At 47.6% G+C, this 13095-nt stretch overlaps 1 protein-coding gene and 1 pseudogene across 1 annotated transcript in view; one reads left to right on the forward strand and one right to left on the reverse strand.

The window, feature by feature from the left end:
* Nucleotides 1-601: 601 nt before the first annotated feature.
* LOC115326644 lies at nucleotides 602-1329 on the reverse strand (annotated as a pseudogene).
* Nucleotides 1330-2646: 1317 nt separating this feature from the next.
* LOC120836208 (cysteine-rich hydrophobic domain-containing protein 2-like) overlaps nucleotides 2647-13095 on the forward strand; it is a 29734-nt gene continuing 19285 nt past the window's right edge. The window contains exons 1-3 of the mRNA XM_040500854.1: nucleotides 2647-2765; nucleotides 5596-5650; nucleotides 8370-8525. Coding sequence (XP_040356788.1) covers nucleotides 2647-2765; nucleotides 5596-5650; nucleotides 8370-8525 — 330 coding nt within the window. The remainder of the gene's footprint in view (nucleotides 2766-5595; nucleotides 5651-8369; nucleotides 8526-13095) is intronic.

Consider the following 13095-nt stretch of genomic DNA (forward strand, 5'->3'; position numbering starts at 1 on the left):
ATATTTACATTTCTTATTTGCGATGATGTTGTCGACGAAACTTCGCAGAACTAAATGGTATGGGTCTCCCTTTTCGGAGGTGCGATCGGGGACAGCGGGGCTTGGGTTGCCGGCTGGACTCCGCGAAGCGGCGTGTACTGGTGAAGTTTTGTAATTAGCAGCCGATACTGTCGCCGCGAAGCGGCGTGAACGCAGGCGGAGGGCTGTGTTAACGAGCCCCCAGCGATACACGCGCCGTTCGAAAAGGGTGGCCCGAGCGGCATAAGCTCTGCGCGGTGTGCGTATACCCATTTCGTCCAAAATGCACTCCGGAGTGCGTATAGCTTTACTCGTTTATTATTGCCGAAAAATACCTCTTAAGAATAGGAGTACGGAACTCGTACAAGTTCACAAAATGTGTAGCTATTTGTTTGACGCCCTTATCGAATATATTATTGATCCCTAAATATGGGCACATGCTTTCATTGCCCGTCGTCCGCGACGCAAAATCAAACTAGGAAAATCTGCGCAGCGTCGGGTTCTCAACGTTGACAATTGTTGGGCAAAACAACACTACACAACAAAGCAACAACACACGACTTTCAGATTCACCATCGCCAAATCACTTTTTCATAAAGAACTTCCAGTACACGATGCCACCGAAGATGATCATTTCCATGATGATGATCAAGATCAAAATGAGTTTGTTGGTGATCACGCGCCTGTACATGGTGCGCTGTATCTTGCGACTCGTCGTCAATTTCTGATCGGTCTCTTCGAGTCGCTCTTTGGTCCGGACCAGAGACTCGCGCTGCGTGCGCAGCTCTTCGGCCACGGCAACCCCGACTTGATCGGTCTCGGCAGCGACTTGAAACGTTCGCGCGAGGGTATCGGTGGTATTGCCCAAGGTTTCGTTCATCTGAAGCAGCCGACTGCGCTGAGGATCGTTCCCAAAGTCACCGATGACGGTTGAAGGGCTCAGGAGTTCCTGCCTCGCGCCGCTGGCGTTGATGCTGGTCGCCAGTGTGACAAACGCCTTGTTGACGTCCTCGAGTTCAGCCCGCTACTTGGGGGTCTCGGCGTTCATCTGGATACGGTACGGGTTGGGCGCCGAGTGGGCTTCGTCCTGGAGTTCTTGGAGAACGTCGTTGGCCTGGTGCAGTTTACGCTGTACTTCGCGTAGATGGGTTTTCTTGCTTTCGCCGCTTTGAAGGCGATTGCGGGTCCCGTCCAACTTGCGCTTGATGTCGTCGAGGAGGGCCCTGAGGTCCTCTTCGAGGTCTTCGAACTTCTCGGACGACATGCCGTGATGCATCGCTGAGAAGTCCAGCGGAAAGCCGGTGGCGTTTACGGACGTGAAGAATGGCGAAAAACGGTTCCAAGACACAAACATGACACGAAACACACCCCGCCTTAAAAGATCGCAGAAACCAGCGACAAGAGCAGTGATATGGACGCGCTCGAGTACACAAGTCCTTCCGTCTCATTTTAACAGAGACGTCATTTAGTATCGAATGTTACGGGTTGCGCTGGTTAATTTATTTCTAATATAAAGGATATAAACCGCCCGAAAGAAGAAAACATTGCAATGATAAGCTGATGAGAACAATAATTTTCTGTTTTATACCGTTAAGGCATTATTACTACTTTTATCATTTTCAGCCATGCCGAGCGTTCTGGCATTTGTTTAATCTTGAAGGAAGTAAAAGAACGCACCAACGTTACTAAAACACTCAGTTGGGAAACTAGCCGTCAAAACCTGGGCCGCTGGCGTCCACCGAGACCGAGCTAAATGCGACAACAGCGCCACTCTTTATCATTTGTCTGTACTGTGGTCACCTTGAGCTTTCTGAAAGCCTGTTTTTGAGTAAAAACAAACGAAAAAGACTCTTTTTGTATAAAATTTATTGGAGTTTAGTACCAAAAGAGGGGCGCGTTATGTTTTTAAAATCAGGGTTTTGCAGGGTTTTGCGGCACAATTAATATTGTTTTTATACAACCATGCCTCAGCGGGCCTTTCAGGTAGCACGTCCCGCCCTAGGTGCATTTTAACTTCGGTAGGTCGACGCGGCGCGTCCGCCGGGGAGACGGGGATGGCACCCCTGTAACCTCTACCGCTATATCTGTTCTTAACGCCAAAATAGAAGTCACGTGCAGTTCCTCGAGTGGCCGCTGCGGGAGAAATGGTGTCGTTGTGTTCGTCATTAGCTCGGTGCTCGGAGACAGTTTGGGGCCACTTTTTGACAGCTGTCTCTATGGGAGTTTCCCAACTGAGTGTTTTAGTAACGTTGGAACGCACTCAAACAAATCACGTGACAGAAACATTTATATATGTACAAAACAATCTTATTTTTAATTAGACGGCTTCTCGCGCCATCTGCCAATATTATTATTATATTTAAACATGTTTTTAGTGCCGTCACCTGTGAGAGAAGCAAGAAGCTATCATAGAGGAACAGGGGAGAGCGAAACAGAGACTGGCAGAGATCCTCACAACAGCTGAACGAACCCTAAGCGTTTTTTGTTATGGCTCGTGCAGTGCCATGACTCGCTTGAAGTCGCATTAGGGCGTACCACGGTTACTTCTCGTGCACAGACGGAAACAGGAGAGCGACGAGTGCGTGCCCGTGACCCTGAAGCCGGATGGCGGCGTCGCCATAGTCAAACATGGCAGAACTCGACGCGATCTACGAAGAGGACGACGAAGACCTGAGGGCCAACAAAGATTCGCTGGTGAGCCTTGTACCCGAACCGATGGTCATACGAGGCGCCGGAAACATGACAGTGTGAGTACCGGTCTATCTCCTCCGGACGAGCTAGCGCATACTCCATGTGCCTCAACGTCACGCGCTGCAAGAGCACTTCTATGGTCCTTTTTAAACCATGCTTCGGTGTTTGCTTACGAAAGAAGGAAAAGACCTCCGCGGTATGACCGACAGCGTCTCTGAACGTCAGGTCGCTTTGAAAATAAATAGCGACACAAACCACGTTGGGTTTTTATCCCCTCCAAACGCCCAGAGGCAGGCGGCGAGTGCTGCCAGCGACGCGCTTTTTGTTTGTTTGTGCATTTTTCGTGGTAGTTACGGCAAACAAAGGGAACGATATCGCCCAGTGTGTTTGGTTGGCGTGCCGCAAATTTTTCTAGATAGTAACGGCGTGCGTGTATGGGGAAATGGAGGGGAGGTCTTTTTCCAGCATCGATTCAGCCTCACCCACGTGTTTCTTGTGGTGTCGCGCCGTTCCTCTTCACGTCTCGCACACGTCACGACCATTAAACAGCTCGTCGATCCGGAATTTTATTTTCATTATCGATCGGCTGATCTACGAAGTCCGATCCTGAAAGGTAAACCCGACTTTTTAGCTCTCATAAGTAAAGTACGCTTCGCGGAAGGCTGAAACTCCGTGAGATTCTGACGCTTGCGGTAAAGATAAAATGCGAAAGTTTGAGCGCATAATGTTGCCATACTACAGAAAAAAAAAATTCTATGGGTCGACGTTTACCTGAGCCAAACTTTCACCAAATTAAAATTTGAGACTGTCAGTGCTTGCAGCAATATGTCAGTGAAGAAACTTGTCAGCATGAAAGAAGACAGAATTGTCTTTCTAAGTGGCCAGGGGGGCTATGTTCGACAAATGTTTCGTTTCTACTAAAAAAAAACAGAAGTGGCTGAACTGGCATCATGGCGTCTGATTGGTTAGAGGCTCAAATGACGAAAGAGGGAACTTTAGTCATTTGAGCTTCTAACCAATCAGACGCCATGTTGTCAGCTCCGTCACTTCCGTTTCTTTTTAGGAGAAACGAAATATTTGTCGCACATAGCCCCCCAGTTTCTTTCACTGAAATAAAGGCTACAGGCACCCACAATCTCAAATTACTCCTCGATGAATATTAGGCTCAAGTAGATATCGGCTCATTGAGAAGTCTTTTTTTTTTGGTGTGTCTTTTGATCCAGATAACTTCATGCGCTCACACTTTCACATTTTATCTCCAACGCTAGCATCGGATTCTCACTACGGTTCAGCTTTCCGTGATGCATAGTTTATTTGTAAAAGCCGTCTTTGCTTTTCTCGATTCGACCGTGATTTCCCCCTTTACCGTTCACTTCTCCATACTGGCAAAAAATCTCCTGCCTGCGAGTGTGCGTGCGATTTGTATTTGCATGACAGTGTTGTCCTCACCTAGCTTATTGTATCGCAACATATGAACACAGTTGTTGCAGTCTGACAAGATGAGAATGATGGCTTCCTACTTTTGATACCGCTTCGGCGTCTTGAAAGCCTGCAGTGCGCATCCCCAGCACTGTGCATGCTGGAGCACGGGCATTTGAAACAGACGCCCTGTGGTTCTTGTCCCCATAGTTTGAACTGTTGCCTTTGTGTGGCTCTCATGAGCCAATAAAGATTTTTAATATTACTTCTCTTTTAGATGCTATGCATTGGTTCATTTCCACTAAGTTCCTTTAGTCGACTGTTCCTAAGTGGTGTGACGTGGAGGCACAACCCGGAAGTGTCAGAGACATTGTCAAAAAACGAGCCCAGTCTGGGAAAATAAGCCGGAAACGCCATCGAGTGCCCTGAGCCAAGACTTGCAGACTTGGTGGAAGAAAAATTGGCATAAATTCTGCTTAGAGCAGAGCGCAGGCGCTGCTCACTCGATGTAGCTTGTGCTACCCGATGCAAAGAGAACAGCCGACAAATCCAGTCCAAGCATTGGATTGGATTGAGGGCGCGACACTAAACTAGACCCAGCTAGGGCTACTAGAGTTACTAACAAATGGGGAAAGCCGCAGACCCCAACCCAAGCTTTACTACGAAAGTATCCGAAAGTGTGCATCTGGTGGCCATGCTGCCATTCGGTTATCGACGTGTGTAGTTGAGCGTTATGTTCTCATCGTGTCTCCGAAAGTGGCCTCTTTACTGACGATGTTGGCAGCAAGAGAGTGCTCATTTAATCCGGACTAGACGAACCCGAATATTTCGGAATATGCAAGTTGGATTAAGCCCGTGCAAAATGATTCTCACAGTGCTCAGTGCTCAATGCCTTGTGTTGTAATGGCCTTATATATTTAACCGTCTCTACAGTGGTTAGGAAATTTAACCTGAAATGGTCAGGGAATTTCAAAATAATAATTTGCTAGACACCCTGATCCACAAAATAAGCTTCTTCATTGGCACTACTCCCGGAGTAACAGGATGCCGTGGTACGGGACAAAGCGAAACACACTGAGAGACCAGTTGTACCTTCTGTTTCAAAAAAAATAAAAAAAAGATACCATTGAGCTTACAACTTCCAAAGTGTCCCTATGTATGTTTTCCAGTGTTGATCGTTTCCCCGTATCGCTGTGCTTTTCAAACCCTTGATGCAAACTACGGTATCTTTTAAATGCGACGCCGTGCCTCGCTCAATTATTTTATGATTTACAATATATTTGTATACCCAAGCGTGGAGGGGTGTACACACATCATTTGACTGGTCTGTTGTCATGTTACAACAATCACATGTTCATTATCTTCAACGTGTTATGCGGTCCACGCGTGGGACCGTTCCCATTATCCAGTAGACATCTTTGAAGAGGAGGCAGTTTGTTTAGAAATGTGGCTTTCTTGTGCTTGCAGGTTTGGCCTGAGAAATAAATTCGACACGGAATTCCCGCCAACGCTATCTGCTAAGGTAAATACCCTCTTCGAAATCCGCCCCCAATCACTGACAATCCTTAACCGTGGTGGTTATCTTGAGAGACGCTCTTGTAGAGATATGCGAGTCTTAAGAAACAAAGGTTGAGATTTAAGCACAAATCTGGCTGTGATATGGTGACGCACAATGTGGGTTCACGAAATTTCGCCGGCTCAATTGTCGTAAAATTGCTTTTTCTCGCTAACATACTTTGGTCCCATTTATGGCCAGACAAACTTGATTATAGGCTGTGATACATGTTGCTGGCTTCCACAAGCTCCTGTGTGCAAACAATCATTCTGTATTGTCTGTGAATGCAACCTTGATAGAGGCTTGCACCAGTTTTTTCATAACTTTAGTTTTAATTAATAGTAACTGCCTGCTATCACTGAGAGATAATTGTTCCTGTCTAGGAAAACAATCTTTAACAAGCCCAGTGAGCCTGTTCAGTGCGTTTGGCGCTAGTCTTTTACCGGCCTCCCCGCTAACCCTATCTGAGTGGACCGTTGATCTCGATAGGTGCAGGCTGCGTAGCTGCAACTTCAGACACAGCTGGCAGCTCAACTCTCGCCTTTTCCCGCTGTTTTGTTTCGCATTTAATGCTGTATTTACTTTCCCAAAGACATTGAAGAAGCATTCTGCCGCACTTAAAACAAAAAAGGAAGCTGGTTGCTATTTTTGTTGGGTACCTACACGACTAAACAAATGTGACTGGTATGTTTGTTTTGTTTTACGACGGGTTTTGCTGGCGCCGCCTGCCCGGCAGTGTCAGTCAACAAACCTGTCGAAAATCAATAACAGAAGGTGGCCGAAAGGAACGCCTATTTGACGCGCACGAATGATGTGATACCAATCTACACGGCACGACTCTGACATCAAACTTAGCAAGCGTCAACATTCAAACAATATATTGCGCATACCACACGGTATGAAATAACGCGGCACAGCAATGTCGACGACAGTCGCACCTCTACAGTCGGCCGTAATCCAAGAGGACCTGGTTTTGGGGAGAGCTTCTTCTTTTTTTTTTCACAATACCAGCACCAAGCAGAGAGACAACTGTTCTCTCCAGACCCCAAGATAAATCTCTACGCAGATTATCTCTGGGACTTGAAAGAGCAGTTGTCCTTGTTTGCAGAATTGCGTCGTGGGCCGTTCGATGTTCTTTCCTTGCTTTGTTTCTTGTGAAAGTCGAGCAGAACCGCTGAAATGGTGTGCACTTACCAGCCTCATTTCTCACGGGGGAAGACAACAGAGAAAGGGCATGCAGCATGCTCCAGGAAAATAAAGCAGAAACTTCCAAGACAGGCATGATATCTTTCTATGCGAAACCGCAAAACAGAGGTGGGGGATCGCACTGAGCAGGTTTCAACAATCCAGGAGAGTGGCAGAAAAACTGTTAGGGCATGCGAGAGTCGCACCAGACGCTTTCATCATCAGCAGCAAGGCGGCAGCCCAGGAGCGTTTGTTTTGGAAAGGCTGTGTTTGGGTTTGCCCTGCTGCCTGCCCGACCCGGAGGAATAACACATACTCAGTTCCGGTTGCTGTCCCGACCGATATCCGCCTCCAGAAAAGTCGAGTGTCATGCTTTCGCCTGTAATGAAATCTTGGCTCACGATCACGGGTGCCACGAGTCCTGGGAGATAAAAAAATCGCTGACGCCGCTTCTTTCCATTAAACAAAGTCCGCAGCCTCACGGCTCCTGCAACTGTTATCGCTGTGTCAGAAGCTAGCTGCAAACGGGGTTTTGCATTCCTGGAGGCTTGTCTCCTATGCTTTGCAGAGAAATCACCTATAAGCGATATGACGGCCCCAGAATCCTAAAGCACGGCTATGGGAACATAAAGCAGTGAAATCGTCATGCGCGGTTACATGATGTTGGGCTCCGGCAAGATTCGACGTACGATGTTATTTGTGCCGCGGCTTAACTGCTCCCAGGGACTGTGATACCGTCAGCGAGTCGCTGGCTGGACTGAAGCACAACCAGTGCTCGTTGGTTTTTAGTATTCTTCCTCGTCCCGTCCACGTCCAATTAAATGTAGTTTCTTGTTGTTGAAACCGTTTTGCTCCGTGTTATTTCTCCGGGTCGGGCATGCAGCAAGGCAAACCGACCACTAGGTGTACACTGTATGGCAGGTTAAGAAAAGCGAGACAAGCTCTGCCTGCAAAGCCCTACATTCTTTCGATTTTAGCAGATCAAAGACTGGAGAGTAGGCAGGTGAACTGACCTCCTCTTTGGCATTCACTCTGCTAAAGTAGAAAGATTGGAGAGCTTTTTGGGCAAAGCTTGTCTTCCTTTTCTTAACCTGCAACAGAGTATATACTCAAGGACACCTTGCTGTGGCTATGCGGTCAAAATTGTCGGCCCAAGGATGCTCGAACATCAGAGCCGTGCAAAAGCGCTCTTCACTTCTGAAATGCCACAGGAAGTAGTCCACGTGTACAGAGGTTTGCATTCGTGAAGTGTGTAACGAGTTTTAGGAATGTGCATTAAAAATATGTTGGGCAGTATACGAGGCAAGCAAGTGGCTCTAACTGAGCAGGCGAAACAAGTGGGCACTATGAGCAAATGCCGTTGCCGGACCCATACTTTTCATTGACCGTAGTCGATGGGAAATGGCGCCCTCCTCGTTTACACGTAAGGCCGAAAGTTGTTTCTCGTGCGAGGTGGCGTGCTGTGGTAGCTGTAATTTAACCAGCTGCAAAATTACCGCAGGTGGCTCCAGAAGAATTCAAAGCTACCATTGTGCGCATCAACAGCGTCCTGCGCAAGACTCTACCCGTGAACGTCAAGTGGCTTTTCTGCGGCTGCCTGTGTTGTTGCTGCACCCTCGGATGCTCGCTCTGGCCCGTCGTCTGCTTGAGCAAACGGGTGAGTCGTTCGTCTTCTCGAACACTGAGCTCCCTTCCCAACGTTTATCTTTTCCCCAAGTTCTCTTTGGGAGCATCTAGCCCAAGCGCTAGGAGGAAGTACAGTGGAATCTCTATAATTTGAACCCAAAGGGGACCAAAACGTTCTTTGAATAATGCAAAGTTTGAACTACTGGGAGTTTCCTCCCTTATAACTCGTGGGACGGGACCTGCATGTTAGATTGAATTATCCACGAGTTTGAATATAGAGGCTTTGAATTAACGAGATTCCACTGTAGTAATGAACCCTTTTCAAGTAACAATCACAGTCTAGAAGGTTGCCTGTGAACTTCAAACGAAGTGCAGCCCAACATAGCATCCGCCCGTCAAAACGTGCTGGCATTGTATCGGTTTTTATTGATATTTATGCTGCATACTACCATTGCTCAAAAGAGAATCGCCGAAAAAGGCTAAATATGCGCGAAGACGGGTTCTGACCACGTTGGTCGTGCGAGACGTTGCCCTTCGAAAAGAACGACAGCGGGAAGCAAGGCAACGGGAGAGGGTGTATGTACAGGGTGGGGCAGTAAGGACCGACACATTTGGCACGCCTTGCAAAATTCGAATTCCAAACATGCATCCGTGAAATTGGACACGGAAGCATAGTTTAGCAAGAAGATTTATGTCTTGTTTTCAGAGCCCAACTCGGAGGATGTGAAATGGTAGAAATAAAGCGAAACCACTGGCCGTGTATTTCTTCTTTTTTAGAGCACAGCTCTTAGGGGCCCGTTCCCGGCTTGAGCGGCGTCGGCGTCGCCGTCGCCGTCGGCGTCGGCGTAACCAAGGTCATCCCAAGGTCACGTGACCCCCAAGGTCACGTGACCCCTCCAGGTCACGTGATCCCTCCCAAGGTCACCTCAAGGTCACGTGACCTTGGGGGTCACGTGTGGTCATCTTGGGACCACGTGACCCCTAAGGTTACGTGACCCCTCGAGGTCACGTGACCCTTCCCAAGGTCATCTCAAGGTCACGTGACCCCAAGACCCCACGTGACCCTTTGAAGGTCACGTGACCCCCAAGATCACGTGACCCCTCTGAGGTCACGTGACCCCCGAGGTCACGCGGTCTCCTCCCCAAGGTCACGTGACCCCCGAGGTCACGTGACCCCTCCCAAGGTCATCTCAAGGTCACGCGACCCCAAGGTGACCCCACGTGACCCCCAGGTCACGTGACCCCTTGAGGTCACGTGGGGGTCACCTTGGGGGTCACGTGACCTTGAGGTGACCCCCATGTGACACCCAAGGTCACGTGACCCCCAGGTCACGCCTCCCCGAGGTCACGTGACCCCCCCGGAACATATTAAAGAATGAGAGGAGGTGGAGGAGAAGGAGGAGGGGTCTACCCTCCCCTCAGTACCCTTCACTCCTCCTCCTCAAGAGCTGCGCTCCAATTCGGCGTTACGGGGATTTGTAAACGGCTTTCACTTTTTTTTTGTCCTATAAAAGCCTGTTTGTCGTCTGCACACTGGTTTACGAGTTCGCTCCCGCATGGCTCGCAATACGCAAAAACACTAAGAGCCAATAGTAGAGTCTGGCGATGTGCGAGATAACCGCGATAATTAATACTTTTAACAATATATGATGAATAATGACCACCTGTGGGAAAGCTCACAAACCAGTGTGCAGACAACAAACATCCGGTATATGCATTAGGAAATGCACAGCCGTCGTTTGTGCTTTAATTTTAATATATTACCATCTCTGACTTAAGCTTTGAAAAAAACAGACATATATCTTGAGAGACTATGTTCGCGTCCCAATTGCGGGTATGCAAGAATTTGAAATTTTGCAATGCAAGCCAATGTGTTGATCCTTATGGCTGCACCCTGTAGGAGCATAGGCATACTGGAAAGATTTGTTCGGCGCAGTTTCATAGGAGCCCAAAAGATAGGTAGATAAATGTGGCTGAACCCTTTTTCATTCGACAACAGGTTGTGCCACCTACAGAGTGCAGATCTTCTCTATTTTGGTGCCACTTATCCTTAATGGGAAGCAATGGTCCTTGAAGATAGCAATGCTTCTATCGCTTCTCATAACAATGTTCCCAATGGGTCTGAGAGAAAAGGCTCTAGTGCAGGCTGCAGTTCTTTGTTTTTCATCTCTTTTCCTTTGTACAGTTAATTTGGAACAACGTAGGAACACGAAAACAGCACAGACGTGTCACCATCTTTGAGTCTCGCAACACAGTCCTCAACGTCCTGCACGACTTCACCATGAAAAATAAGGTCTATGGCGCTTCGATCCCCGCCATTTCGAATCTCGGGAGATACAGTGAAATACAACTCAAACAAATTTCAAAGCACCTCAAAGAATAGTTTACATCGGTGAAAGTTCATTTCATTAAATGCTTTATGCACAGTGTGGCTTTGCTGGGGAATTTGAGTTTGTTCATCTGAATAGTTTTTTTCAATTCAAGTTTCTTCAAGTGGTATTTCACTGTACGCTTTGTTTCTCCATGAGTGCAAGCAACGTAGAAGCTGCTATAGACCGGAGGTCAGATTTATGAAACAATCTTACGAACGCTGGATCCGAAGATATCCGAAAAAAGCTACAACGGCAGCAATTTCGCCATTCAAGCAGCTGCCAAGGGCAAGTTTGGCACACTAAGCCTAGCAAGGCACTTCTTCGCTGTGTTGCTCCGACTGTCCCTGGCCAAGACCGTCTGCTGAATAGAATGTGCTCGCGCGACCCTTGTCGACCCTTCCCGTATAAATAGTTTAATTTCTGACCTCGATTTTCAGCTCAGAAGTCAGTCTCTTCCTTGTCATTGCCTTGTTTTCAGAGGCAGCGACGGCAAACGCTCTTGTTGAAAAAGGAAACTTTCGTTGATTCTACAGAATGTAGAGAGATTCATTTATTCATTCATTCATTCATTTCTTTATTTTTTGTGCTCATGAAACGCTTGAAGCCTTGATAATGATGCAAAATTAACATATAGCAAAAAAAAGAATAATTCTACAAATTGGCAAGAGAAAACTTGAACGCTAAAAAGATGGTTATAGATTCGTAAGAGAAAACTTGAACGGTGCAAGAAATGGGTTGAAATGTCAATGCAAGAATCATTGAAAGTATTATACAAGGTCTGAATACGTGTCATGGGGCAGGTTCGGAAAAATTCATTAACATAAAATGGAAGAGAAATTCGCAAAAATCTTCTCGGGACATGAATATTTATCGATAAAGTTAGGTCAGGGCAATCATTGACTCCGTGAAGGCATTTGAACAAACATATGAGATCTCTGTTGCGTCGTCTGGCACTCAAAGTAGAACAATTGTATCGCTCTAAGAGTCTTCTATGTTCAAAGTAAACAATGCAACCAACATAGCGGTCGTAAAAAATTCGAAAAAACGTTTCTGGACATTTTCAATCGACTCTTGGTGCGTACGCCCAATAGAATTCCACACAACTGACGAAAACTCTAGCTTAGACCTAATTAATGAAAAGTATAACTGCATAATACAGGCCCACATGAAAAACTCGCGTGTAATTCTGGATATGACACCTAACGTTCGAAAAGACGCGTTGACAATGTTATTGACATATGCATTAAATGACAGAGAAGAGTCTATATAATCTCCAATATCACGAGTGCAATCCACCCTTTGCAATGGGGCATTGCCGAGTTGGTAAGAAAAATGAAAGGCCTTAGCTTCTTAGCAAATGACATAACAACAGTCTTAGTGGGATTAAGTGTCACCCTGTTGAGACTACACCAATCGCTCACTGATTTTACATTGTGGGAACCATGGGGTTCCCTCTATCCCTATCCAGGCCTAGCTTCGAGCAGGCCGTGGGAGCCGTCGTCACCAATGGCGTCGGCCTCCCGGATACAAGGAACCACGAGGCCGAATTCCCCGAAGGGGCCGGCTCTCCCTTGCCCATTCTGGGTGAACGCGCCTTCGGCACACCCTTGAGAGTTATAATGGACGCGACTGCTAGTGGCCTCCCCGGGCGCGTCCATTCTCCGAGGCTACATAAGCTGGCCCCGAAGGTGGGCCAGGGGCTCTCGTCGGCGGAGGCCCTGGCTCTACGGAGCTCGGTTTTTCTTTGTGGGCCTCCGACTTCCCGTGAATCTGTCTAATGCGGCAGCGCGGGAAACCGACCGGGTGATACTGCAATTGAGCCAGCACCCAGACTTCTCTTGTCTAAGAGCGAAGCGTGCTGGCATTGTCAGCAATAAACACGTCTTTATCCGGACCCATGGAACCTTTGTGTTTCTAAGTGGTAACCCCCCCCCCTCCCCCAAAGGGCAAATCCCACATTTGGCGCCCAACGTGGGGCCACCACACGGACATTTCAACGCTGCTCCCGATAAGCCTGCCACGAAGCGTAGGCTGCAGAGTTCGACCGCACCTGGGCTTCATTTGCAAGCAGCGAGCTAGCGTTTTTCAGCATGTACCGCGCTGGTCGTTTTTTTATTTCCTTGTGTATTTCTAGCGGCATGCTCTTTTCGCTCTAGCGTTTCGTTTTTTTTTTATTTTGTTTTTGAGAGCCGGTAGGCCGGCCATTTTATTTTTTTAGGCCTACCTTAG

This window comes from Ixodes scapularis, unplaced genomic scaffold (genome assembly GCF_016920785.2).
Source record: "Ixodes scapularis isolate PalLabHiFi unplaced genomic scaffold, ASM1692078v2 ptg000105l_1___fragment_1__unscaffolded, whole genome shotgun sequence".
In the NCBI taxonomy this organism is placed as follows: domain Eukaryota; kingdom Metazoa; phylum Arthropoda; class Arachnida; order Ixodida; family Ixodidae; genus Ixodes; species Ixodes scapularis.